The sequence below is a fragment of the Plecotus auritus genome (genome assembly GCF_963455305.1).
Source record: "Plecotus auritus genome assembly, chromosome: 11".
NCBI classification, from domain to species: domain Eukaryota; kingdom Metazoa; phylum Chordata; class Mammalia; order Chiroptera; family Vespertilionidae; genus Plecotus; species Plecotus auritus.
This window is the reverse complement of record NC_137777.1, coordinates 21,762,817-21,789,985: the sequence shown is the minus strand read 5'-3', so window position 1 is coordinate 21,789,985 and position 27,169 is coordinate 21,762,817. Positions and strand designations below refer to the sequence as shown.

Below are 27,169 nucleotides of genomic sequence, written 5' to 3'. Positions count from 1 at the left end.
AGTCTTTTATAGTTGATTTCGGCAAATTAGGATCCAAATCAAGTTTCAGGCTGATATTTGATTTTGATTTGTTAGGTTTTTTACCCTCATAACATTACTTTTTGAAGAGACTAGAACAGTTTTCATATAAAATATTATATATTCTGGATTTTTCCAGTTGTTTCTTTGATGCGTCATTTAATTTATTCAATTACATCACTCCACCACTCATAACCCCCTGGCTGTTTGTCATATAAACAGCAAGTTAGGTCTAAAGACTTGATTAGTTCTTGATTAATATTTTTGAAACCATAGTCCTTCGTGGGTGATGCTTGTATATCAGTAAATGTTACATAAACATTTAGATGTTTCACTATTATGGATACTGTTTGATCACATAATTGAAGGTATTTAAAAAAATAAGATAGCAGAAAAATACATGTTTGTATGCTAATGAAAATGATCCAATGAAGAGGAGAAATTGATGATGAAGAAAAATTGATGACAAATTAATAGAGTGATGTCATTGCATCAGCAAGACTAATGTGCAAGTGTAAGGGCTATACAATGTTCATTCTTTAAATACACACGTGATCACCAAAAGCCGTGGATCCCAGGAGAAAAGCAGAGAATGTGGGCACAGAAACAGTAGGTGGGAGAACGTGATGCTGTCCTAGTAGAAACTTGTAAGATGTTCTCTTTTTCTACGAAGTAGGAGGCAAGATCACTAGCTAAGAGGACTGAGGAGGACACATTGCATTTTTGAGAAGAGAAAGGAAGAGGTGAATAGTCATAAAAGAGTGGGGGAGTGAGTGGATTTTGAAACTTTGAAAGCACCAAGAAATAGGACAGTAGTTATGTTTGAGAGTAACAGCAAGCCTAGAGTGTACATTTAGCCAAGAAATATGGGGGCGGGAGTGGAGGGTTGTAATGACTGCAACAAGAGAAGTGCAGTCTGATAAGGTGTTTGAAGTCTAGAATGAGGGAAGGAATAAGCAACAATGAGTAGTAAGCAGTCCTGCTCCATCTCCAGGCTGAGTAGGAAGTGGAGCATGGGAGGGAAAAGAACCACTGCCTGAGAAGACTGCAGGGAAAGCAAGTGATGAAATGAACACTCAGTGCTGAGCACTTAATAGCACACCAAGCATTGATCTCAGATTTTACATATATGTCATCCTCAGAGCAGTCCTGTGTGGGCACTAGTATTACAGTCTTCATTTTATGGATTCAGAAGCTGAGGCACAGGGAGATAAAATAAAGTACCATGTCTTTGATAAGTGAAGGATCAGAAATCATAACTCTCAGTCTGATTTTCTTTGTAAAGATTATCCAAACCAAAATAGAGATTCAAATCATAGATTGGAAAGGAATGAGGCCCAGAAGAGCTGGTTGTAAGCTTGACTTAACCATGAGTGTATCTGTAATATATGCAGGTATAATGAGAGAACACTTCAGTATTGACGCTCCCTTCTGGGATACTGATTAAAAACCTTTAGCAAGCCCTAACCGGTTTGGCTCAGTGGATGGAGCGTCGGCCTGTGGACTGAAGGGTCCCGGGTTCGATTCCGGTCAAGGGCATGTGCCTTGGTTGCGGGCACATCCCCAGTGGAAGGTGTGCAGGAGACGGCTGATTGATGTTTCTCTCTCATTGATGTTTCTGGCTCTCTGTCCCTCTCCCTTCCTCTCTGTAAAAAGTCAGTGAGATATGTTTAAAAAAACAAAAACAAAAAAACCTTTAGCAAGTAGTGACTGTAGTTATTGCCGTTGTTCTGGCTTGAGTCCCCAACTTCCTTTATGATCCTTGTTCTCTGTTGCCAGTCCCAATCATCTGTGTCTATACTCCGTGATGGTCCACATTGCACTAATAGCTTTTGGAGATGGATTAGGTTTTGTAGTAACTAAAACCCAAAGAATTTTGGAGCCTTTTCTAAGAAGAATAGTGGGAAGTTATGGATATAAAATTAGGTACAGAGCTTTGGAAGGAACCCATCACATGAGAGTCCCTGGAATTTGCACCCCATTGGTAAATCTGGTTTGGGATGATTCCTGCTGATATTAGGATAGCAGAAACTGCATTTCCTCCTTTTTCAAAGACACAATGCCAATCCTTAAAATATAAGCCTCCTGTCTTGACTAGGGCTTAATAATTATATTTCTATTCCTCATTCTATTTCTATTTCTGTTCCTAATTGCTATTTCTCAATTTGAGTTAACTTGAGAGCAATAAGAAATGGGAGTCTCCTAGGGAATTTCCTTCACAATGTGAAAATCCTCTGTCTCACCAACCTTCCTTTCCTATTCTGAGTCTTATTATATGTCAGGATATTAGGTAGGAAAAAGGGTCTTTATACTGCTTTGTTTCTTATTTAAACCCAGCACACTTTCCTCAGTAGTCTTAACTCTCTTGTTAGGAGGTTGTTCTTCCCTTTCTTATCATCCCTAATGAATGCATTGACTACTTTCCCCAGTTACTTCTATTTAATCACTTCATGTTCCTGATTTTAAATAATCGGCATGGTAGAATGACTTTAGAAAGTCAGAGGATCTGGAGTTAAGTCCTGACTTACTGCTCACTAGCCATGTTGTCTTTAACAAGTCACTAGTACTCTGGCCTTAATAACTTGTGATTGAAACAGGTATAAAGTTATACTGAGAGGAGATTGCATGGAAGAACACATTGCAACATAAGAGAATATGTTTTACTCTGTTTCCTAGTATTTTCATATAGGTAACAATGAAAAATTTGCTGTAAATAAAGTTCTCACAGAACTGCAACTTCATTAAAGTGCTTAGAGGGGAAAAAAGTCAAAGCCAACATCTGAAAAACATAGCTGAACCATTTCTTTTTGCTGAACCTTCTCTCTGGAGAGGGAAGATAGTGCTTACCTTTGTGTAAGGCTCAGCCAGAAGCATTTATAGGTAATCTGGTTGAACCCTAAATCTTAGAGTTCTGTAGTAATAAGGCACTCCAGATACATGAGTAATAATTTATCCAAGATGAACCCCAAGCTCCAAGTAGCTGAAGCACTAGGTGGTGCCCTGATTCAGCACTCCCCTCAAGCCTCTGTTCTACCACCCTATCTCCTCCTAACCACATGGTAAGTCTTTTTTTTTAATCTTTATTGTTGAAAGTATTACATATGTCCCCCGTTTCTCCCCATTGACCTCTTCTAGCCCACCCCCACTCCTGCCCTAGGTCTTTACCAACTTATTTTCAGTGACCATGGATTATGCATATATGCATACAAGTTCTTTGGTTGCTCTCTTCCCACTCACCCACCCTCCCCTGCCTTCCCTCTGAGGTTCCACAGTCTGTTCCATGCTTCTATGTCTCTAGATATATTTTGTTCATCATGTTATTTTATTCATTAGATTCCACATATGAGTGAGATCATGTGATAATTACCTTTCTCTGACTGGCTTATTTCGCTTAGCACAATACTCTCCAGGTACATCCATGTGTTGCAATGGAGCATGGTGAGTCTTGTTCAGATTTTTTCTCACTGGACTCTAGCCTCCACCAGGATCACTCCAGTGCATGAGGCCCATTTTTAGGTGTCAGCCTCAAAGGCAGAGTTAAAATAGAGGGCTGGTGGGTGTCAGGTTTCATTACCGCTTTTCTCAGGAATTTTTCTTGCTCCTATATATAAATACATGGATGCAAAGAAATACACAATGGAGTGGTCCTGGTCAATCCCACCAGCAGCTGCAAACATGTATGCTGAAGGAAAGTTAAGTTGTCTCTACACCTCCATTGAGTTGAAGGCCCAGAAAAAGCCTGATAAACACATATACATATTTAAGTTTCTTGGTGAATTCCTGTTGCATGCATCATTTATTTTACTCTGAGGGTTGGGGAAAGAAAGGAATCTGATAGATACTACAAATCATAATCATTGAAATCAACTGGACATTGTAATAGGCCTAGGATTTGACTCATAAAAAGCCAGAGAAAGGGCAGGTTACCTGCATGTTTCCTGGCTATGGAATTTATTTAACATAATCTGAAATTTTGAGTTTTTGACCTTTAAGCATCAATGTGAAATGTGATCTTTTAAATAACAGAAGAGAGACCCTATTCAGTAAAGTAATTACAGATTTGAAACTCCTGCCTGCTTTACTAATGAGCCCAAATACTTTTAGCTATTTCAAGTTGTTTTCTCTTAGGCATATTTACACATAATCTACCTCACATTCCAAAAGACTGTACTTGTGCTTTAAGCCCTAATTCATGCTCTTCCCTACTCTGGTTTAACGATAGCCTGGGACTGAAGTATGCATGTTTAGATAAGTAGTAATTTTTTCCTGTGAAAAAAAGTAAATCAGCTGGCTTCCTTTATAGCATAGATGTTACTATTTTGCATAAAGATGAAAAAAACTAACAATATTATTTTATCCTTGTGCTGAAATATGGAAGATCAAGTTCATATACATTAATGTGATTCTATATCATTTTATTGTGTAGATTTTACACTGTATTACTCTTAAATTTTTCAGGGGAAGTATGCCTGTAAGGAAACAGCTTTGTTGTGTAGTGAGTGCCTTGACGATCTTGCACATATCCATGTGGGTCACGTGTGTGAGGCTTGTCTGTCTTGTCGTCTGACCCGACTCTTAGTAGAATGTGCTGTGGCTCCCTCTGGAGTAAGGGATTGATAGCAGCCTGCTGAAGTGCTGCCACTAGGCTGTTTCTCACCCATCTCCCTAGTTTCTGTTGAGCACACAAGACTTTCTGCTGCTCCCTCTTAGGGTACATTTGCCAGCTTTTGCATAAGCTTCTGAAACTCCTGCCTGTAAGTTTAGAGTGAGCTCCTCAGTGGCATAGTGACCTAAAACCCATGCCATCTGTCACCTGACCTCTTTGGTTTGGTGTCATCCTGTAGGAAAAGGGATACAGGGAGATGACATTATGCTAATCTTGTGTTTCCTGACTATGTGAGTAATAAACTGGCTTGCTATCACCTTACCAGTAAAACCTATGGAAGAGTGCAAGCCAGTCTGTCAGCTGTAGGAATGGCTTTGTGGCTTTGTCAGCCATTGCACTGCTACTGAGGGACTGTTTGACTACTTGGCAATGACATAACTCATCTAAACAATATTCTTATCTCAAGCATTCAATAAATGCCTATAGTTTACTTATAGCATAGGAATGCTGTGTAGTGGGAAGAGAACAATAGATGTAACACAAGCATTGTCAAGCTTTGTGAGTTGATGTCATTATTTCCATATCTTTAAAATAGGAACAAACAAGATACATGGCTCTGTTTCAAATGCACTTCATGTGCTAACTTCTTTAATCCTCATGAAAATATGGAATTTGATACTGTCTCCTCATTTTCTAGATAAATATACAGGGGATTAGTTTGATGCCAGAGCCTCGATGAAAACTATTCCAACTCTCGACTCCCTTATAATTACTGTGTTATAGTCCACCTCTAGTTAGTGAACATGATGTTCCCAAACATTACCATTTCAATGGTAGTTCAAAGAAGGACGATAGCCACTTTTCATAGAAATATCTGCTCCTAAAATCAAATAAGTAAATAATGACTTTTCTTTCCTTAATTCCAAAGATAATAAGTTGATGATGCCTTCCAGTGAAAACAACGCTGATAATTATTTCAAATAAATATTTTCATGTTCATATTTATCTAACAGAATTTATATAACAGAACTAGAGGCCCAGTGCATGAAATTCATGCATGGGGGCAGGGGGTAGGGGGGCTCGACCCGGCCTGCCCCCTCTCACAGTCCAGGAGCCCTCAGGGGATGTCCTCCTCTACGGGAAAGTAACAAAATAGAACCAAAAACCTTTATCACAATATTAACAGTAGTGGAGAAAATAGGAGCAAGGAAAGAAAGAGCATAGTAAACACAGATAAAAGAAAAATTAATTGCCTTTAAGTAACAATATGCTAGAAAAACACTCAAAGCATGTATAGAGAGATCACTGTATTTCAGTCAGTTTAGAACGCATGGACTTTGATGTACAGATTACATTTTTGTTCAGTGTTTGTAGTTGGAAATGTCTAAAAATATGTACTACAGGATCACAATATGTTAGTCACTCTTTCTTTTATAGATGTTTTCAAAGGAATACTGATCCAAAACTCTGCGCCTAACTCATCTGCTTTAGAATCAGTACTGCTGCTATGGAAAAGTCAAGAGGGACTAGTCATGGCTCTCCAGCTGATCCTATGATATATAATCTTTTGGTGTGTTATCCCATACTGCTAAAATGTCCCTAAATTTGTATTATTTCTTACTTACAACTAATAAGTTATGAAACAGAGAATGTACAGCTACAATACAGGGTGAATGGTACAAAGGATAGTGTCTTCAAGGAATCTTCAACCCATTTACTGATCCTGAGAAACTGATGTGTTAAAGACGAGGGAAGTGGAATGGAATAGTTTCTTATTCACATTCATGCAGGCCTTAAAATAAAAATCCCAATGTTTATATAGCTGTTATACCTGATTAGTATGCCTCTTAAGACCATAAGGAACATAATGAGATAAGGTATTTCTTAGGAAATCCAATGATATCATATGATTGTTTTAGCAGATTGTGCTTCATGCCTTCAAGACATGATTAAGTTTCACTTTCTCTGTAGGCTTTTCTTAATTCCATGGGAAAAATTGGTTATACCTTTTAGAGTGTGCCCATCAAACTTATTCATAATTGTTTTTATAGCTCTTAGCACATCACATAGCATTTATCACTTAATTGATCTATTTATTCTACTTTTTTCTACTCCCAGCAAATACCCAAGTGCCTGCACTAAAATTTCTATGCATCTATCATATGTTTAAAATGTAATATTTTAATTTAAGGTGCTTTATTTTAGATGCTTAGATTTTTGTCACTTAAGGGAAATTAGAATTTTTATGTTTTATGCTGACAAATTATCTATTCTGTATGCTGACTGGTTATCCAATAGACTCAAGAAGGCACATTTGAATTTAATTTTATTAACTAGAATCCGTAATGGCAGTATAAAAAACTCAACATGTGTTGTTTCCAGCAACAAACACCACACTAGTATCAATGATTTCTATCTAGTTTGAATAGAAAGCTGTCTTCAAAGCCAATAGTCTGTTAAAAATCATGCCTTGGAACAAAATATACAGCTGGCACTATCAATACATAGCTATTTTGCTGTGATTGTATTATTTTTAAATTTCTGAATGTGTGTGTGTGTGTGTGTGTGTGTGTATGCCCATTCCAAATTGAACTTCTCTTTTCTGAAGATAATTTTGTCTATATTTTTTTGCTATTAATATAAAGAAGACAATAAGTGATTAGTACATTAAAGTGGCAAAACTCAATATTCACTTTCTTGGATTAATTTGATATATTTCATAGAATGTAAATACTCCCCATGTTCCATATAAGGAGTCTTGGAAAAGGTATTAAGCAACCAGCAGGAATTCCTTTCGGCATGTATGTGGTCCTGACATTTGTATTCACAGATGTAAAGTCAAGGATTATCTGCAAAAAATTGGCATTTCTCAGTGATTCTCTCTCTGTGAGCCTTAGCTCTTAACTTCTCTCTCTCATGAAGACCTAGACTTAGAGTAAGGGCAGGATCAACCTAAAATGTTTTAAATTGTTAGCATGTTGATGTTGTTTATCTTAATTTGCAAAGAACTTTAAATCCATAGTAAATCCTCTGGCATCTGAAAAACTCATCTAAAGTGCCACATTTCCCAAGAATTAGGTGTACGAATAACATTGCTGAGTACTTAGCATGTTGAATTTTAATGCAATCTGAGGAGGAAGGCATGAGGTTTCTCTGACTTGTAATTGTGACATTTCACACATTGGCCACAGAGAAGACAGTCAATAGCCTTCCAGGCCTGGAGTACACTCCCTTCAGCCACCAGAGATTAGCTAAGGGATGAGAATCAGAATATGATACTCAGCTGATGCAATGGCACTCAGACCTAGAGACTTTACTCACCATTTAAGCAGATGATATTAAACAATTGTGTTATTATTATTATTATCAGTAAGATGGAAAGAAATGGTGAAATCAGCAACAACTTGGATTGAAACAGCAAGGAAAGTCTCATATTGATGAAAGCCATTACAAACTTGATGGGAGGAGCTAGGGGAATGTGAGGGCATTGAGATTATATATATTGCTTGTTCCTCAAAGGATAGGGAGTCTAAGAAAACAAAACATCCCCCCCTTTTATTTTCCTGAGGCTCCTTCATAATGTTTGCATGTGAGGAAGAAATAGGGGCCATTTCTCTGCTCATGAAGACCAAAGCTTAGAGTGAGGGCAGGATCAACCTATCATGCCAGTAATTCTTTATGATAAATTCTAAGCTTTATTATGATTATATTTGTGGATTTGAGCCTTGGAAATTGTTCTTAATGATTTCTGAAGTTTTTTAATATTTACTAAGAGAAACCTGGTAACCCACCCCTACCCCTATTCCAACCTGATAAAAAAAAGCTTCTTTATTAAAGTGAAAAATTGCATATTACAATTTGAAAAAGTAAAATAATATTGATTTGGAACAGTGTAAGTGGGAGGAAATTACTATGGTCTTCACCTAGTAATAATTTTTATTTTATGTACACAATGAAATGTGAATTAATGATTCTACATAAATGACTAGATTTGCTTAATGTAGAATTTAGTTCCCATAAAGTAACTATGGGGGTTTGTAGTTGTTGTTGTTTTAACCAATATTTTACCTAACACATTTCTCATGAAAGTTTAGATTATAAACTTACATCTTTAAATGTGTTTTTATACACTTTAAAAAGTTTGCTTACTATAAAATTTGGATCAATAGGGGCCCCTCATATCATAGAAATGACCCTAATATTTAAGAAATGATGTGCGCCTTATTTGCTTTCTTATTCTTCCATCAGAAATATTAGAGAGTCAGGCTCACACTAAATTAATGCAGGAAAATGAACAAGAAGCTATCTGCTCCCTTTTCCTACCATTTCTTCTCTTGTCCAGTAGAGACTTTATGAAGCTTATGCTTAACCTGTGACTATTTTAAATAAAAATATTGCATTTTAAACTCTTAATAAGACACATGTTTTGAACATCCCTGATACCTATGTTTTAAAATGAAGTTTAATATTAAGTATTTAGCCCGGCCAGTGTGGCTCAGTGCTTGAGCATAGGCCTATGAACCAGGAGGTCACAGTTCAATTCCTGGTCAGGATATGTGCCTAAATTGCAGGCTTGATCCCCAGTGGGGGGCGTGCAGGAGGCAGTCAATCAATGGTTCTCTCTCATCAGTGATGTTTCTCTCTCCCTCTCTTAATCAATAAAAATGTGTTTTAAAAATTAAGTATTGAATCAGCCCTGACTGGTTTGGCTCAGTGGATAGAGCGTCGGACTGCAGACTGAAGAGTCCCAGGTTCGATTCCGGTCAAGGGCATGTACCTCGGTTGCAGGCACATCCCCAGTAGGGAGTGTGCAGGAGGCAGGTGAATCGATGTTTCTCTCTCATCGATGTCTCTGACTCTCTATCCCTCTCCCTTCCTCTCTGTGGAAAATCAATAAAATATATTTTTTTAAAAAATTAAGTATTGAATCAACTCATTACAGAAAAAATGTCCCCATGGCTATTACGAAGCTGGGAGGGATAATAAAGATACCTGTTGGACTAAGCAAATTAAGTTGCTCTTGCCTTTTCTTTCTTCTATCAGGAAAATTAATTATATTCTTCAATGATATTTTTTTCTTTCCCCTGAATCCGCTCTTCCCCTTCTCGGCCCATCAGAATTCTACTCCTCCTTGACAGTGCAGCCCAAATGCTACCTTATTGTCTGACTTTTTCGTAAGAAAGAATTTCTCTCTAATTTAAACCTGTAAATACTGTCTGTCCTTCTTTTACACCTATTTTGTAGCATACTGTATGCAGTTCCTATCTTTCTTGTGAAAATAAAGTTTCTTGATTTTGTAGTTTGTATCTTACTCATCTCTCAGTGGAAATATCAAGTAGGGGTGATGAGCCAGACAGAACTGTGTTTGAATCTTCACAACTTTGTGATCTTAACTAGCTTAGCTGCTCCTATCTTCAAATTCTCCTATAGAAACATAGGTTTACTTCACTGGGAAGTGCAAATAAAGTGCTTCCTAGAGTAAGCAATTAACAAATCCTATTAACTATTTTTATTGCTTGCATCCCCTCCATATGTGGAGCTTTTTATATGTATGCAGAGTAATTAAATTCTATTAGATGAATTATATTTTGTTCTTGTTTTCTACAACTACTACTTTTCATAAGTTTATTTCAAGGATAACTAATTTATTATTATTACCCCTATGGTCTTGTTATTAAATTAACAGTATTTATTGAGCTTTCACAGGGCCCAAAAACATACATTCAAATATTTGGATATGAGAAATATTATTAGATGTTGCCTTCCTCTCACTATATTTACAACTACAATTTGGTTCTCTTCACTGAAGTAGTTCACTAGGAAATATAAAAATGTTCCTACTGCCTAATGGACTATTTTTTCTTGCCTTATAAAATTAATAACAATATATTTACTCTATACAAACATTTTTTGATACAACACCAATAATTATTATAATAGTATTATTTTACCAGTTGAGTTTTAAAAAGTAATCAAAGGTAATATATATGCTTTTAAAATCTTATTATAAACTAATAACTATCTTGGCCCACTATGCAATCTTCAAAAATAAGCTAATCAACATCCCAAAGTCACTCCTCTTCATGTCTTCTCTCTCTCTTTTTAATACATCTTGATTGATTTCAGAGAAGAAGGGAGAGGGAAAGAGATGGAAACATCAATGATGAGAGAGAATCATTGATATACTGCCTCCTGCATGATCAGGAATGAGCCCACAATCCAGGCATATGCCGGGACCAGGAATTGAACCAAGACCTTCTGGTTCATAGGTTGACATGCAACCACTGAGCCACTGGCCTGGGCAATCTCTCCCTCTTTTTTCCCTCCACATCCAACTTGTCCCCATGCTCTATAACTTTTGCTTTCAGTTTCCTCTCTCTCTAGGGTAAATTCAAACTCTCACCATTTCCTGTTGACACAATACAATAATCTCTAGATTTTCCTCCCTCTAAGAACCCAGGGCTATAATCCATTACCCATACTGTTGACCTAATGGTCTGTTCTCTTCATAAGACTCTTCAGTGGCCCTCCACTGCCTGAATGATAAAGCCTGAATGTGTTAGAATAGCATATGAGCTACTGGTTCTCCTTGCCATGTTAATCCAGTTTACTCATTCTGCTTTCCTTCAAGCAGTTCCCTCTGCCTGGAATTGTTCTTTGTACATTTTGATGACCTTTCGAACCACTTCCACTCAGATCAAGGATAACCTGTTCCATGAAATCTTCCCTGACATTATCTTATTTATCCCTGTAAAATGTATTATTGCCTCATTTTTGCCACCACAGGTCATCACACAAAGTTGTATCACACTACAGATTACATATCAGTATGCATATCAGTCTGTATGTTTGTTTCTCTTCTAGACTATATATTACATGAGAACAAAAACCTTATTCTCGACCTAATATAGTACCTGGTATACCCCTGGATATTATTTTTTACAAAATTTTTAATGAGTAAATAAACTTAGAAGATTAGACCCTCAGTAACTATTTAAGGAAGGAAGAAAGGATAACAGTACAATGTCAAGTTAAGGAATTCATTTTTTTTGTCTGAAAATTACATATTTGATTAAAACAAGTTTAGAACTTATGCTCTCCAATTACATCTGCAATTCACAGAAGAATAATTCTGTGTGGCAATAATGCATGATTTTTCATGGTCTGAAATGCCTATAGAAAATGAATTGCAATGAATTTTAAGGAGAAAACAAATCCAAATTAAATTCTTCCAGTGAAAAAATTTTAAGAAACTCTTGATTTGTAAGTAAGTTTAACAAACACTATCAGTTTGCACAGGAACACATGCATGCATTGTATTTAAAGACGCTGGAAAGAGAAAGCAAGTTAAGCATCACTCTTGTCTAAGAACAACGAAGAAAAGGAAAAAGCAGCCTTTATGCAAGTTATACTCATGGATGCTCATATTTTAAGCAGTGGTGTAAAGAAATTAATATAGCCCTGCGGGTATGGCTCAGTTGTCTGAGTGTCATCCCTTGCACCAGAGGTCACTGGTTCAGCTCCCTGCAGGGCACACGCCCAGGTTGCAGGTTCAATCACCTGTCAGAGTGCATATGGGAGGCAACTATTAAAAAAAAGTGTTAATGTTTTGAAAAGAAAAAATATTTATTTCTACCCTCTACTTTCCAACTGCTTCTGAATCCATGCATTTTTCATGTAACTATTTGAGAGAAAAACATTTTTTATTAAAACTTTCTAAGGTACAATGTATTATTAATACTGCCAACTCATAAAAGCATATTAGAAGGTCTCCTAAATATATTCAATCTTAACACAATTCATCACATTTCACAATTTGCAGATGCTCTTTTGAAAACATTTTAACATCTCTGGAAGTTATATGTATTTCATAATCAATGGCTATTATGTATTACTGTCAACATTTTTTTTCTTAGAGACATGTAAATTAATGATGCCTCTTAAAATCAATGGTATCTTAATTTGATGAAATACAGTAGAAATTAGATTTGGAACATAACGGGCTCAATTAGCTAAAAACAACAACAAAATTGGCAAATTCACATATATGACAAAAAGAAATAGTTGATTTGGATTTGAAAGTTTGAATCCACCCCCTCCTATCTGAACACAACCACATATTACTGTTACTTTTTCACTGATAAGTATTAAAATATGAAAAATATATTTCTAATTAATGCTATACCTTAATACTTAGCATATCATATACAGTATTTAGGTTTGAAAACTAATATTTTTTAATAATCCAAGTCAAGTTTATTTTAACTGTTTTTGTAAGACAATTTTAAAATAACCTGTGGTGCTATCAAAATAATACAAAAGAAGGAATTCAATTGCAACGCAAATTCTTAAAAGTAACGGCAAACTTCACTCATAGACATTTTTCAAAATTCCCAGCCAAACTACAGAAAAGCATTTTACCACTTTATCTGAAAATATATGACTGTGTGTAAACAATAGATGCTACCAGATTTCCTTACCTCAGTAATGGAGATTAATGATGCATGGGCTAGCCTGTTTTTCAGTACAGAAGAAAAATGGAAATTCAATGGATTCGCCCACTCTCTTGCATTTCTCACTGTAGCAGTGACTCTTATCACTAGATTCCAGTATACATATCTCCCCTATTCCAGTCCAGCTAGAGCTGCATTCATCAACATATTATTTTCAACTCAGCAGAGTTTCATACTGGTAGCTCAAAATATTTCTTAATCTGTTTGTTTAAATAAAATTTATTTTACATGAACAGGATTTGTTTTTCACAAAATAAAGCCTTCATAACAAACAGAAAATATTTATATTTTTATAACGAGTACTGAAGTCCTATTCTCCAAGAAAAGTTTTCCTAATATTCTGCTAAATTCTGTAATGTTTTCATATTATTATTAGTTTTTATTTAAAGATGACCTCCCCTCTCAAATCAGAGAGAAGAGACATGATCACCTATTAATATTTTAACATTAATTATTTTGTAGGAAATTCACATTAATAGCCTTAGGCTTTAAAAGAGAGTGATCAGTTCTCAAGAACATAAAATTTATCCCAGATCAAAGCACGAGGGGAACAGAAGCTTGAGCTCATGTTAAGCTAGGGAAAATGTGCTTACCTCCCTTCTGGAAAATATGGCAATCCTGAATGCTGAAGCAATGTTTTTCTAACTGAAAATCTAAAAAAAAATGTTCCTCATTCAGTCTTCTCCAAGCCTTTAAGGTAAAAGTATTTAACCACCACAAGAACAGCAACCTGCTTACACCTTGAGACATTAGTGACATCTCCTTTCATATACACCTAAGAGGAGCATTTGTTCCCAACCATACCACATGAACCACAAAAGAAACCCTCATCCTGAGAGACCTACCTCGAGCTCAGCCTTGTACCAATACAGCCTCTCCCTTCCTGGGGCTTTTCAGTCCTCAGAATGTGTTTCTCCCCACCCGCAAATAATGTTTTCAGAAATGTCCCTCTACTTGGGATAGGTTCCTCTCTGCCTGTCTTCTCCCATAACCTTTGATTTACTAAGTTCAGTCCTTCAGAGAAGTCTTGACTTTACTCAGAACAGGTCAGGGCTCCAGGTTATGAGTTTTCACAGACGATAGAAGTCCCTCGGTTCTCTGGCGGATTGGTTCTAGGACCCCCGAGGATATGAAAATCCATGGATGTTGATGTAGTATTTACATATAACCTGTGCACATCCCCCCATATACTTTAAGTCATCTCTAGATTACTTACAATATTTAATACAATGTAAATGTTGTATAAATAGTTGTACTATAGTGTTTAGGGAATAATGACCCCCCCCCACAAATGTCTGTGCATGTTCAGTACAGATGCAGCCAACATAGGTCTGATTACATAGCACACATCAGCAACAATGTAGCTTTTTTTCTGCATATTTTCAGTTTGAGGTTGGTTGACTCTATGGATGCAGAACCTGTGGATACAGAGGACCAACTGTATAAGCATATTTAAATGATTACATAGTAAATATGTCTTCACTACTGGAAAGTATGGTTTCTGGGGTGTCAACTCAGTACCTCCCATGCCCAATATTTATTAAATGAATCAATTTGTTTTTTTCCTATTATCTCCCTCAAGCCACTTTAACTATCTTAGTATAAACTCTTTACCAAGGTGTCCTGTTAAGCAAATACATTAATTGTTTATATTAGAATGACATGATAGCTTTATTTTATTATGACAGATGTTTCTCATACGTATGTTACGTCATATATGCAATTTGTTATAGCACCTGCTGGAAAGCCTGGGCCGCCCTGATGTAGTGAGTCACTGATTTAGTTTGGTCAGTTACAGCTGTGTATTGTTCATATACATCACTATGGCTCGGAGGTGATGACTGTTTTCAATTCACCTTAGCTACTTGGATTTCTGGAACTTCCTTTACTCAAACTCCTTTTCCCCATGTAGTTGATGTTGTTTTATATAACACTAGAGGCCCGGTGCACGAAATTCATGTACCAGGGCGGGGGGTGTCCCTCAACCCAGCCTGCACCCTCTCCAATCTGGGACCCCTCGAGGGATGTCCGACTGCCCGTTTAGGCCCGATCGCACTGGGGCCTAAACGGGCAGTCGGCCATCCCTCTCACAATCCAGGACTGCTGGCTCCCAACTGCTCGCCAGCTTGCCTTCCTGATTGCCCCTAACCGCTTCTGCCTGCCAGCCTGATCACCCCCTAATCATTCCCCTGCCAGTCTGTTTGATGCCTAACTGCTCCCCTGCAAGCCTGTTTGCCCCTAACTGCCTTCCCCTGCAGGTCTGGTCACCCCTAACTGCCCTCCAATGCAGGCCTGGTCCCCCCAACTGCTCTCTCCTGCAGACCTGGGTCCCTTTCAACTGCCCTTCCCTGCAGACCCAGTCACCCCAAACTTCCCACCTCTGCTGGCTGAGTCACCCCTAACTGCCCTCCCCTGCAGGCTTGATTGCCCCCAACTGCCCTCCCTTGCAGGCCTGGTCCCTCCCAACTGCCCTCCCCTGCTGGCCTGATAGCCCACAACTGCCCTCCCCTGCTGGCCATCTTGTGATGGCCATTTTGTGTCCACATGGGGGCAGGATATTTGACCACATGGGGCAGCCATCTTGTGTGTGGAGTGATGGTCAATCTGCATATTACTCTTTTATTAGATAGGATAGAGGCCTGGTGCATGGGTGGGGGCCAGCTGGTTTGCCCTGAAGAGTGTCCCGGATCAGGGTGGGGGTTCCCTTGGGGTGTGGGGTGGCCTGGGTGAGGGGCCTGTGGTGGTTTGCAGACCGGCCACGCCCCCCAGCGACCCAAGCAGAGGCCCTGGTATCTGGGATTTATTTATCTTCTACAATTGAAACTTTGTAGCCTGGAGCAGAGCCAAGCCTTCTGCTCACTCCGTGGTGGCAGCCATTTCTGTTGGGATTTATGTATCTTCTATAATTGAAACTTTGTAGCATTGAGTGGAGGCCTGGGCCAGCAAGGGCAGGTGGAAAGCTTGGCTTCCTCCATTGCCAGGGAAACCCAAGCCTCCATCCTGCTCTCTGTGGCCGCAGCCATCTTTGTTGGGTTTATTTGCATATTCCCTCCTGATTGGCTGGTGGGCGTGGCTTGTGGGTGTAGCAGAGGTATGGTCAATTTGCATATTACTCTTTTATTAGATAGGATATCTTCCTAGAATCAAACGATCTTTCTCTCTGGGGCTAGCTGTTCTGTTGATAGTTCTTTTTCTCAGTTAACTTGAACATATCTTGAGAATATTCAATTGTAGTTTGCCAGTGATCACATCTTCTCATTTAAGTATTCTTTGTGAAAACTCAGTTCTATTCATGTCATATACCATGAAAATTTGTGGTTGTGGTATTTTTTCTGGACATTGCAGCTGTGACTATTATTTGTGAAAATTGTCCCTGATACTTCAGTGTGACATTATTTCATTTATTTCATACACCATCACAGATAGCTAATGCTCAAAAGAATCATAAAAGTATAATTCCATATCAAGTCATTTTTTTTTCTTTATTTGGACTCTGAAATCACATCCCTTCAGACTCGAGGTGGTGTTTACATGCAGAGAAAACAGCATGCACAAAGGCCCAGAGTAGACTGTGACAAAGGGCCCTTAGTTCAGGATAACTGAATTGCAAGGTCCAGGGGAGAGAATGGTGTGTAATAGCCAGAAAGCTAGATTGTGTTCACATTATAATGGCTTTGTATGACATTCTGTGGACTTTGGCTTGCTGATGGGGAGTATAATTTAGGCGGAAAGTACAGGAGCAGATTTGCATTTGGAAAATATCATCATGTCAGCTTATTACACAACAGAGATAGAAGCATGTTCATTGCTAGACTTAGGCATATGTGCAAAGTTTGTTGTTAATTTAAACATTAGATCTTGTTCGATTCCAGTTGGCAAGCAAGACTGCTGTAGCAAAGTGCAGAAAGAGAGCTTATATAAGGTAAATGTTAGTGCTACATTGGGCACTGGGAAACCGGTGTTTGGTATATTTTAATTTCAGAGATAAACTCAAAGATGAGATTCCATGTAAAAATACATTGTTTAATCACCTAGTTCCTAGAGTTTGGTTTTGTGATTAAATAAGTTTTCCTCCTTAACCTATTAGTAGATAATTTATTTTATTAGAACCCTTATTGAAAAATTAATTTGTTCATGTTCCTGTATGTATGAGTAAAACACTGAACAGATTTTCAGTTTTTATGTTTCAAGATCCTCCTTTCAAATGAGATAATCATTCTGAACATTAATAATCTATATATATAAAAGCCTAAGTGACTAAACGACTGGTTTCTATGATGCACACTGACACCAGGGGGCAGGTGCTCAATGCAGGAGCTGCCCCCTGGTGGTCAGTGCGCTCAGACAGCCAACTTCAGTGGCCTGCCAACCTCCCATGGTCCCTTTCCCTGCATTGGACGATTTGACCGGTCTCTCTGATGTGTACTGACCACCAGGGGACAGATGCTCTGACCGGTAGGTTAGCTGGCTGCTGGGATCTGGCTGATTGGGACTGGACATGCCCTGGAGCCCTGCCACGGTCCCTCCCCGGCCCCGATTGTGCACCGGTGGGGTCCCTCAGCTTGGCCTGTGCCCTCTCACAACCCGGGACCCCTCAGGGGATGTTGTTGAGTCAGTTTTGGCCCAGTCCCCACAGGCCAGGCCGAGGGAACCCATGGGTGCACGGATCTGTGCACTGGGCCTCTAGTTATGTATAATGGAGTACAGATTTATACATGATATGTGGGGTCAATATGTTCTGACCTCTAGGACATTGCCCAGCCCATATAAACTAATCCTCTTGATTTTTAGCAATGTTTTTAAATAGTGTGTGCAGAAGTTAAAAAGAAAAAAGTGACCTTGTACACCAATTCATCTGAAATAGTCTCAATTTGTACCAGCTGCATTGCGATAATTATTAATAGTGCCTCCTGTCCCACTAAAACAGTATTTAGATGAACACCATGTGCAATGACAGATGTAAATCCCAGCTCTGATACACTGTGTGACTTAGCAAGAAAGCTCACTTTAGTGTTTTCATCCATAAAACTGGAGAAGAGAGGTTTTTCTTGCAAAGTTGTGAGGAATAAATGCAGTGTTGTCTTCACAGGTGTGAAACACATGTAATTACACAGGGCTCCACGCTAAGATGCTCCCTGTGCTTGGTTTAATCCTCTGTTGGTCTCCTGAAATTCTTAATACGTTTCAACAAGGGTCAGTGCATTTTCATTTTGCACTGGGCCCACAATTTATAGTCATCCCGATTAAATGAGAAAGGGGCTAATTAAATTCAAATTTTCTTTCTTAATTCTCTCATTCTGATTTAAGTCCTGATTTTATTTCACCGAATAGGAAAACCTTTTTATCCATTTTCAACCAAAAGAAATATTAAAATATAACAAAAGCAGGTTACTTTTTATAGAAAAGCAAACCTCATTTAAATTATACAGTATAAACCTAATACTATTTATGGCAGAAGATACGGCCTATTCAAATGTTGAGAACTTAAAAAATATTAATATATTTTAAAGGGTAGTTGAAGTAACTTTTTACTGAGCAAATTCTCAGTTTATACAAGTTGTTAAAATGATTTAAATATCGTAAATGACTCTTCAAAATTAGAAGAGTTCTCTGGCTTTTCACACATAAATATCTGTCTACACCTGGCTAGTCACATTAGGGGCAATCTAAATGTCCTAAACTTTTTTGTGTGTATATAAGATGATGTAACTCGTAGTACTTATACTTAATGATAGCTCTAGTTTATTAAGCTATTGTTGTATGCCAGCACTTGGCTTATACTCTAATTGTATGTTTTCAACTCATACACACACAAACTAATCATCCCTCTGAGGAGGGTATTATTTTTTACATTGTAGTAATAATACTATTGAGGCTTAAGAGAGAGAATAAATAACTTGCCAAATATATACAGATAGAAGATGGAGCTTAATTTTGTAAACTAAATCTCTGAAGTTTAAAGCTTGAGCTCTTAATCAGTATATCACTCTTTTGCAAGCTGGCATAAGAAACACATTGGCAGGCCCTGTCTGGTGTGGCTCAGTTGGTAGGAGTGTCATCCTGTACACCAAAAAGGTGGCAGGTTCAATTCTTAATTAGGGCACATACCCAGGTTGTAGGTTCAGTCCCTGATCAGAGCGGACATGTGTGGGAAGCAATCTATCAATATTTCTCTCTCACGTTGATGTTTCCCTTTCTCTCTCTAAACAACAACAAAATGTATTATCAGAACTCCATGATTCTATAACATAATTAAAAACTGTTTGCATGCTCTAATAACCATACTGATAAAAATGTACTTGCATTCTGGACCATCTGTATGATCCAATACATCTGTCTTCATTTCCCCACAAGCACACCTAGATTCTAATAAGCTAGTGAGAAGGAAATGAGGCAGACTTAACATATAAATGATTCTTCCCCACCAAGTGAAGGATGCATGGTGTCATGTTATACTATACAGATGAAAGTTTCTCAGCAGTTCAGAGAGGGATAAGATGAGGGAGAATTGAATCATTACACAGCATAGTGTAATTAAAGGCATAGCAAACTCCAAAAGCCAGTTCTCTAGCAGCTGGTTCTTTATCCACATTGCCAAGGGCAATTTAATTTCAGGAAAACAAAACCGTATGCTACATTGGATACATGTTGCTATTTTTAATTTTATTGTTTTTGTAGTTTTGTTCCTGTATTTGTAAACTTGTTTTGGTATTGTAATTGTATACAGCTAAAAGCATAAGAAGTTACCTATTTTTATGTTTGGACATATTTATGGAACATTAAAATAATTTAAATTAGTATTGGGACTCTGTAAGGTTTTGTCTTGGTTTCCTTTTGTTTAGATGAACTTGGAGGAACTGTAATGGGCCACATTTCTTCATGTGATTGGTAGATTTTTAACATTACAGCATGAGTTTTTTATTATTTTATATTATGTTGATATTGTACTGATTGCTCAATCTTGATCATTTTCATTTCCTCATTAGGCTTTCTTCTTTTGCCTTATTTTTGTTAATGTTTAATCATTTAAATGTAAAGCAATTCATTGTTCACTTTGTTGTATACTTCCTGTGACTGTACCCATGAATCATTATTTTTAAAAATCTCATTTCTGGAAAATAGTGACTTGATATATTTTCTGGTTAGTAAAACCTCTAAAAAAGTATAACTCTCCCTGGCCCATGGTATGGTAATATGAAGCAAGTTATTAGATAAGATAAGAACCAAAGTTCATTGAATTTCTGAGACCTAAGGAACATGTGTGGGGATTGTCAGGCCTTGTCTGATATTGCAATAATGCTACAAGTTTTTTAAGTAATGAGTTGAATTTAAATTTTAAATAAATTAAGAAATGTTTAATTTTCTCTAAGTGGATAGACATGTCCACAAATTTTGCAAAATCAGTTCTGGAGAGTTAGCAGTACAATATACTGGTTTTAAGAATGCCTTAATCTGTTCTTTTAAATTGAAAGGTAATATTATTATTTCTAAAGATGCCCAATTTGTTACAATTATTGGTTAGTGGGTTTTCCTCGTTATATCAGTTTTCAAAGGCAATTTAGTATTTATTTACCTTTTTGTTACTAAAGTTCTTGAACCAGGGGAATGCTAATTATTGGGAGGAAAAGGGCCAAATTCAAAAAAGGTAAAATTAAAAAGATCCAATTAGAATCATTATAAAACAAAATTGATTTCTTGACTTTTTTAATACTTGAAACAATTAAATCATAAGTTCAAAAGAAAAAAAAGTAATCAGATTTTGAGAAACGTACGATATATCCTAGTAATCTCTTGCTCTCACCCTTTTCATGCTATTCTTCCATGGGGGTGGGGGCATGTACTGAAACTCTTGTCTATTTTCACTTAGGTACAAGTGTCCTGTCCACAGGCAGTAGTTCTTCCCATATAATATTTGAGAGGGAATGACTCATCTACAATACACAGCCATTCCATACATGATTTTCCTGTTAGGCTCCAGTTAAAATCAAATGCATTTACATGTCCATACATTATATTACTTAAAAATGATAATGCTTTCTATTAAACTGTACTTCAATATTCTGTTTTACCTGCAGCTGAATGTGGTGCATCTGCAACAAATAATGAAGGAATTTTGCTCTCTCCAAATTACCCACTCAACTATGAAAACAACCATGAATGCATTTATAGTATTCAGGTTCAAGCAGGAAAGGGGATCAATATTTCAGCCAGAACATTTCATTTAGCACAAGGAGATGTTCTTAAGGTAGGTGAAATCAGATATTGCATATTGATTATTTTTAGTCATTAAGTATATATTAATACATATATACATATGTAATCAACCATAAGCTGATTCTACAATTCATAACTTTAAATTATATATTATTTCCCATTTTTGTATTATTATTTTCATTGAGATAAAATGTTTTGTTTCCAATGTATTTTATAATGAGTAACTTTTATTTTATGATAAAGTTGAATGTTTCAGTAACACCAAAATGAAAACACTTTTCCTCCCTATTCAATAACTATTTATATAAAATTCATAGTTAACACGTGAATGGTCATTTCTTTAAGAAATATAGTAATAATGTGTTTTTATTTTGATGTTTATTAAGTAAGTCATAATTTCTGTTGACACATGTATAATTCTTTGCATTTATGACTATAAAAATTCATGTTTCATAACCATATAAAACTAAAAACTCAATGTTTAGAAATTATTTAGTAAAAATTAACTTTGTTGATGATAAACATTTAATGCAAAATTAATTACTAATTAAAGAGATATAATTTTAGGCAAATAAATATTTCCATAATTGCTGATTTATATTTTTCAAAGTATAGTTTTGATAAATATAATTTATAAACATGATATAATAAAAATAAAACTTATATAAAATCAGATTTAAATATTTTAAAAGTAATTACAAGCCTTATTCTTAAATGTTAAGATTTTCTTAAGCCAAGTTAGAAATTCAACATAATGCTGTTTTCACAGATCTTGGGGAAAAAAATATATCATCTCATGTTGGCAGGAGATTCTTATCTAAGCAATGGTTTTAGATAGTTTGTTATTTTCTTCTTTTAAAAAGAATATCATTTTGATGATAATTAATGACTCTCTAACACAATCGGTACTGTATGCACATAAGATTTATATAGATGCAGGGAAGACTTTCTGCACTACACCTAAACATATAGAATTTGAGCAGTAATTTAAGTCCATTCCTGTGTTTTGCACTTTTCTCCATCAGGCTGACTATGCGAGAAAAAATGTATCAAGACATAGAACAGAAGGGTAAGCTCAGCCACTAATCTGTATCACACAAGCAACAATAATAAACATGTATTTATGTGTTGAAGTCAGGCAGCACTTTCCCGCCCTTCCTAAAATATTTGTCTGCTCTCTCCATGATGCTTGAAATGTATGGATTCCTTTTCCATACTGAATAATGTTTATTATCAGGAGATTCTATCTAATAAAAGAGTAATATGCAAATTGACCATACTGCCACTACACCCACAAGCCACGCCCACCAGCCAATCAGGAGCAAATATGCAAATTAACCCAACCAAGATGGCTGTGGCCACAGAGAGACCAGGAGGCTTGGGTTTCCCCAACAATGAAGGAAGCCAAGCTTTCTGCCTGCCCTGGCCAGCCCAAGCCTGCACTCAAGGCTACAAAGTTTCAATTATAGAAGATAAATAAATCCCAACAAAAATGGCGGCAGCCACGGAGCTGGAGAGAGCATGAGGCTTGAATTGCCCCCAGCGATGGAGGAAGCCAAGCTTTTGCAGCCCTGGCCTGCCTTGGCCTCCACACAAGGCTACAAAGTTTCAATTATAGAAGATACATAAATCCCAACAGAAATGGCTGCTGCCACGGAGCAAGCAGAAGGCTTGGCTCCGCTCAAGGCTACAAAGTTTCAATTGTAGAAGATAAATAAATCCAAGGTACCAGGGCCTCCGCTTGGGTCGCCGGGGGGCGTGGCCAGCCTGCAAACCACCATAGGCCCCTCACCCAGGCCACCCCACACTGCAATGGAACCCCCACCCTGATTCGGGACACCCTTCAGAGCAAACCAGCCGGCCCCCACCTGTGCACCAGGCCTCTATCCTATCTAATTCTATCTAATAAAAGAATAATATGCAAATTTAACATCACTCCAACACACAAGGTGGCTGCCCCCATGTGGACACAAGATGGCTGCCACAAGATGACCATCAGGGGAGGGCAGTTGAGAGGAGCCAGGTCTTCAAGGGAGGGCAGTTGTGGGTGATCAGGCCAGCAGTGGAGGGCAGTTGGGGCAAACAGACTGGCAGGGGAATGATTAGGGGGTGATCAGGCTGGCAGGCAAAAGTGGTTAGGGGCAATCAGGAAGGCAGGCAGGCGAGCAGTTGGGAGCCAGCAGTCCTGGATTGTGAGAGGGATGTCCGACAGTCCGTTTAGGCCCGATCCTACCTGAATCGGGCCTAAACAGGCTGTCGGACATCCCTCTAGGGGTCCCAGATTGGAGAGGGTGCAGGCTGGGCTGAGGGACACCCCCTCCCCCTGTGCACAAATTTCGTGCACCAGGCTTCTAGTATAATAATAATGAGGTGATGTCTTTTAAAAATAAAATTACTCTAATGTGTTCCTCAGCATGCTCTCTGACTGATGCCATACTTGTTTGGAGGAAGGTCACATGCACTTGTGACATGTGTTACCTTGAGAAAGAGCAGGACCTCTATAATAGTGACTATGTAAGGGGATGTGATGGTGAGAAATAATGGAAAGAGAAAAGAAAAAAACTTCAATTTATTGCATTATATGGATTTAATTAAATAATGATTTTTCTTTCATTAATGAAGGGATAAAAATTTATATTCCCAGCATTTTTTAAAGATTTTTTTTTTGTATTTTTCTAGAATAATTCCCAAAGTTGAAAATATAATATACTAAATGTTACAATAGAAACATATCAATTCTATTATCCCCCTACTGCTAGTCTTTCCTGGGATTTATTCTAAACTGTTATTTAAAAATGACTTTAATAAGCCACTCTATAGAGATGATTTGGGATGAGTTTTTACCTTCCAAGTTTGTCTTCTTCATGGTCTCTCCATCAGAGTAAGATGTAAGATCCTTATATGTTACATTTTTCTTCCCATTAATCCCAAGACCAATGATTAGTTCAGACACCTACATGCACAAGCAGTCAGATGCACCCTCCAAAGCAAAAATGAAAAATTCTCAGATTTTTGACTCCACAGTCCTCTAAGGATGAAAGATCAGTTGCTTTAACTGCAAACTAGTCCACAAGAGCCCATCCCAAATCCCCAGCACTCCCCAGATTTTTATATGTGTGGAATTGCATCCCTGGGTTTCCAAAGTACTATTTCCCTTAATCCAGTCCTGGAAGATGTGCAGCTGGGGTTCAGTAGAGCTAGAAGCAAAGCCAGTGTCTAAACCTAGTAGGAACAGTTCTCTTAATACATTCAGATTAGGGAATAAGAAGAAATAAGTAAAACAAGAGGCCATTATAGAATCCTCTTGACTAAGAGAAGTTAAAAGCATTGTTTTCTTTATGTGGTAGGATTGGCTAAATTCTCTTATAATGTTTACTAGAGTCCCAGTGCACAGATTTATGCACAGGTGGAGTCCCTTGGCCTGGCCTGCGGGGATCAGGCTGAAACCGGCTCTCTGGCATCCTCTGCGGGGTCCTGAATTGCAAGAGAGCAGTTCTTGAGTGACACACCCCAGAATCAGGCTCCCTTCTCTATGGTTCTGGGTGGGTCACCCGAGAACCGCAGTTGCCAAGTCACTGCAGCTCGGCAGCTCCTGCATTGAATGTCTGCCCCCTGGTGGTCAGTGTGCGTCATAGCTACCAGTCAGATGGTTGAAAGGTCGGACAGTCACTTAGGCTTTTATATATATAGATTGGCATATAGAGTTTGCAAGGTGTTTTTTTTTTTCTGGTTTTTCTTAAAATATAACTGTATTGGGTTCTGATAAAAACAACAATCACAACAATAGAAAATATGTGTATGTATTTAGCTATATCTAAAGACACACACATACTTTTCCTCTTTGAGAGTTCATAGTCTATTTTGCCACTCACTTACTCACTCATGCTCTCTCCCTCCCCCCTTTCCATAAAGTTTATATCAATTGTAGAGGACCATATGACCCTTCTAGGTAGTCCATTCCTGGCATCACTACGAGATTTTCTGACTCCTTATATCTGGGGAAACTATTTTGGTTAGTCTACATCTAGGATTATGTATTTTTATAAAACTCTCCAGATTATCTGATGACCAGCAGGTTTGGAATTATGAATATATTCTTCTTTGGTTTGATTCCTTTCAATCAGCAAGAATATTGAACTTTCCAAACCCTCACTCAAAATGTGTGATGTAATTAATTCTCTCAATTCACATTTAAAGGAGATGTTTAATTAGATGTAGACTCTAAACAATCAACAATGAATAGTTCCCATTGTCAGCCTGATAGCATGGAAGTTGAATACCAATCAGAAATACTGTTTTTGTTTTTGTTGTTGCTGTGTTTAGCAGAGACAACATTTAAGGGAATCATTCTACCACAGTCAGTATTGTGTAGTTTAAAGACTTATTTCTTATGCAGAATAGACTAAATGGATGATTATGGAAAAGAGCCAGCAAAATAACTCAAAATTGATTTTGAGAGTCCAAAAAAAAAAAGGTTAGGAAAATTAATGTCATATTTATGAAAAATTCAATATTTGAAGGACTTGATTAATAACCTCTTTTAGGGGTATGATATGAAGGTTATTAATGTGTTGTTACTGTTGTTTTCTAAGATGTATTATTTTCAAGCTTTTTCTGAACTTGCCTGTGAGTCTTTGGGAGTGCCACTTGTAAGACCCTGTTGTTAAATTGTCAGTAATTTTGTGAATGAGTTGCTATACATAGCCATTATTAAAAATCAGATTACAATTATATTATAGTTAAATTAATTTAAATTATATTAAAAACAAATGTAATAAATACAACTTTAATTTCCTGATTATTTTACTACTTTTACTATTACCTGTGCTTTTTAGGCTCGTTGTGTAGTGTATTGCACCTCTGTGGTGGAAATACTCTGTCAGAGTGTGCATCTCTTCCCAACTGCATTCAGTGATGTTACACTGATAGTGTGACCTTGGTTATAGTGTCATCAGTGAAAGTGAGGCACCCCTTTTCCCACATAAGTGCTCAGGGCAGGGTTCTTATGATAGCTCGAGAAAAAGAATTTTCTGAGACTCACATGGGAGAATGAGTGATATTTATTTGTGTGGAAGTACATCCCTGAGTTTCCAAAGTACTATTTTCCTTAATCCAGTCCTGGAAGATGTGCAGCTGGGGTTTCAGTAGAGTGAGAAGCAAAGCCAGGGTCCAAAGTTTCTGTTCCAAGGGGAGCTGGATCCGGTACAGCAGTAGGCTAGTTGCAGTTCATCAGTCCGTTGTGTGGGGTCCACATGGCTGTGGGTCATGTGGGAAAATGCAAGGGTCCCAAGAGCACCAGGAGCCAGGAGAAAGAACTCCTTTGTTTAGGAAATTAAACATCTCCTATCTTCCTGCGATTGTGGTGGCCAGGCCGACTCTTGCCAGTGATCTGTTCCCAGATGTGACTGACAGAAAGTACCTTCCCATTTCATCTGGACTTGACTGGGCATGAATCTGTACTGCAGCTTCCCGGCCAAGCTGCACACATGAATGCCGGTACTACTTGGCCTTCCCTTTACCCCTTTCCAGAGGTTAATAACTAGTTAAATTACAATGGTATCAACAGTAGGAGTATTTATACTGCAGACATTGTCCAACACCACAAATACTGATTTGATTTATTGTTTTGCTCATATCTACACTTAAATAGAGATGTGTTGTGTCTATAGCAATTACATTGTGCATAGCACAAAAAAATGAGAAGAAATCTTTCCTAGTATTCGAAAACTATTATTCCACTTAGAAAAGTTATCATTTAGAAATCAGTTTTGTTCTGATAGAGTCATTGATGGGCTGCCGCCTGCGTGCCCCACACTGG

General features: G+C 37.6%; 1 protein-coding gene across 2 annotated transcripts in view; it reads left to right on the top strand.

The window, feature by feature from the left end:
* CSMD3 (CUB and Sushi multiple domains 3) overlaps positions 1-27,169 on the top strand; it is a 931,825-nt gene that overhangs the window by 597,157 nt on the left and 307,499 nt on the right. For both annotated transcript variants that reach the window (XM_080646869.1, XM_080646870.1), the window contains one exon: positions 21,213-21,382. In XM_080646869.1, coding sequence (XP_080502995.1) covers positions 21,213-21,382 — 170 coding nt within the window. The remainder of the gene's footprint in view (positions 1-21,212; positions 21,383-27,169) is intronic.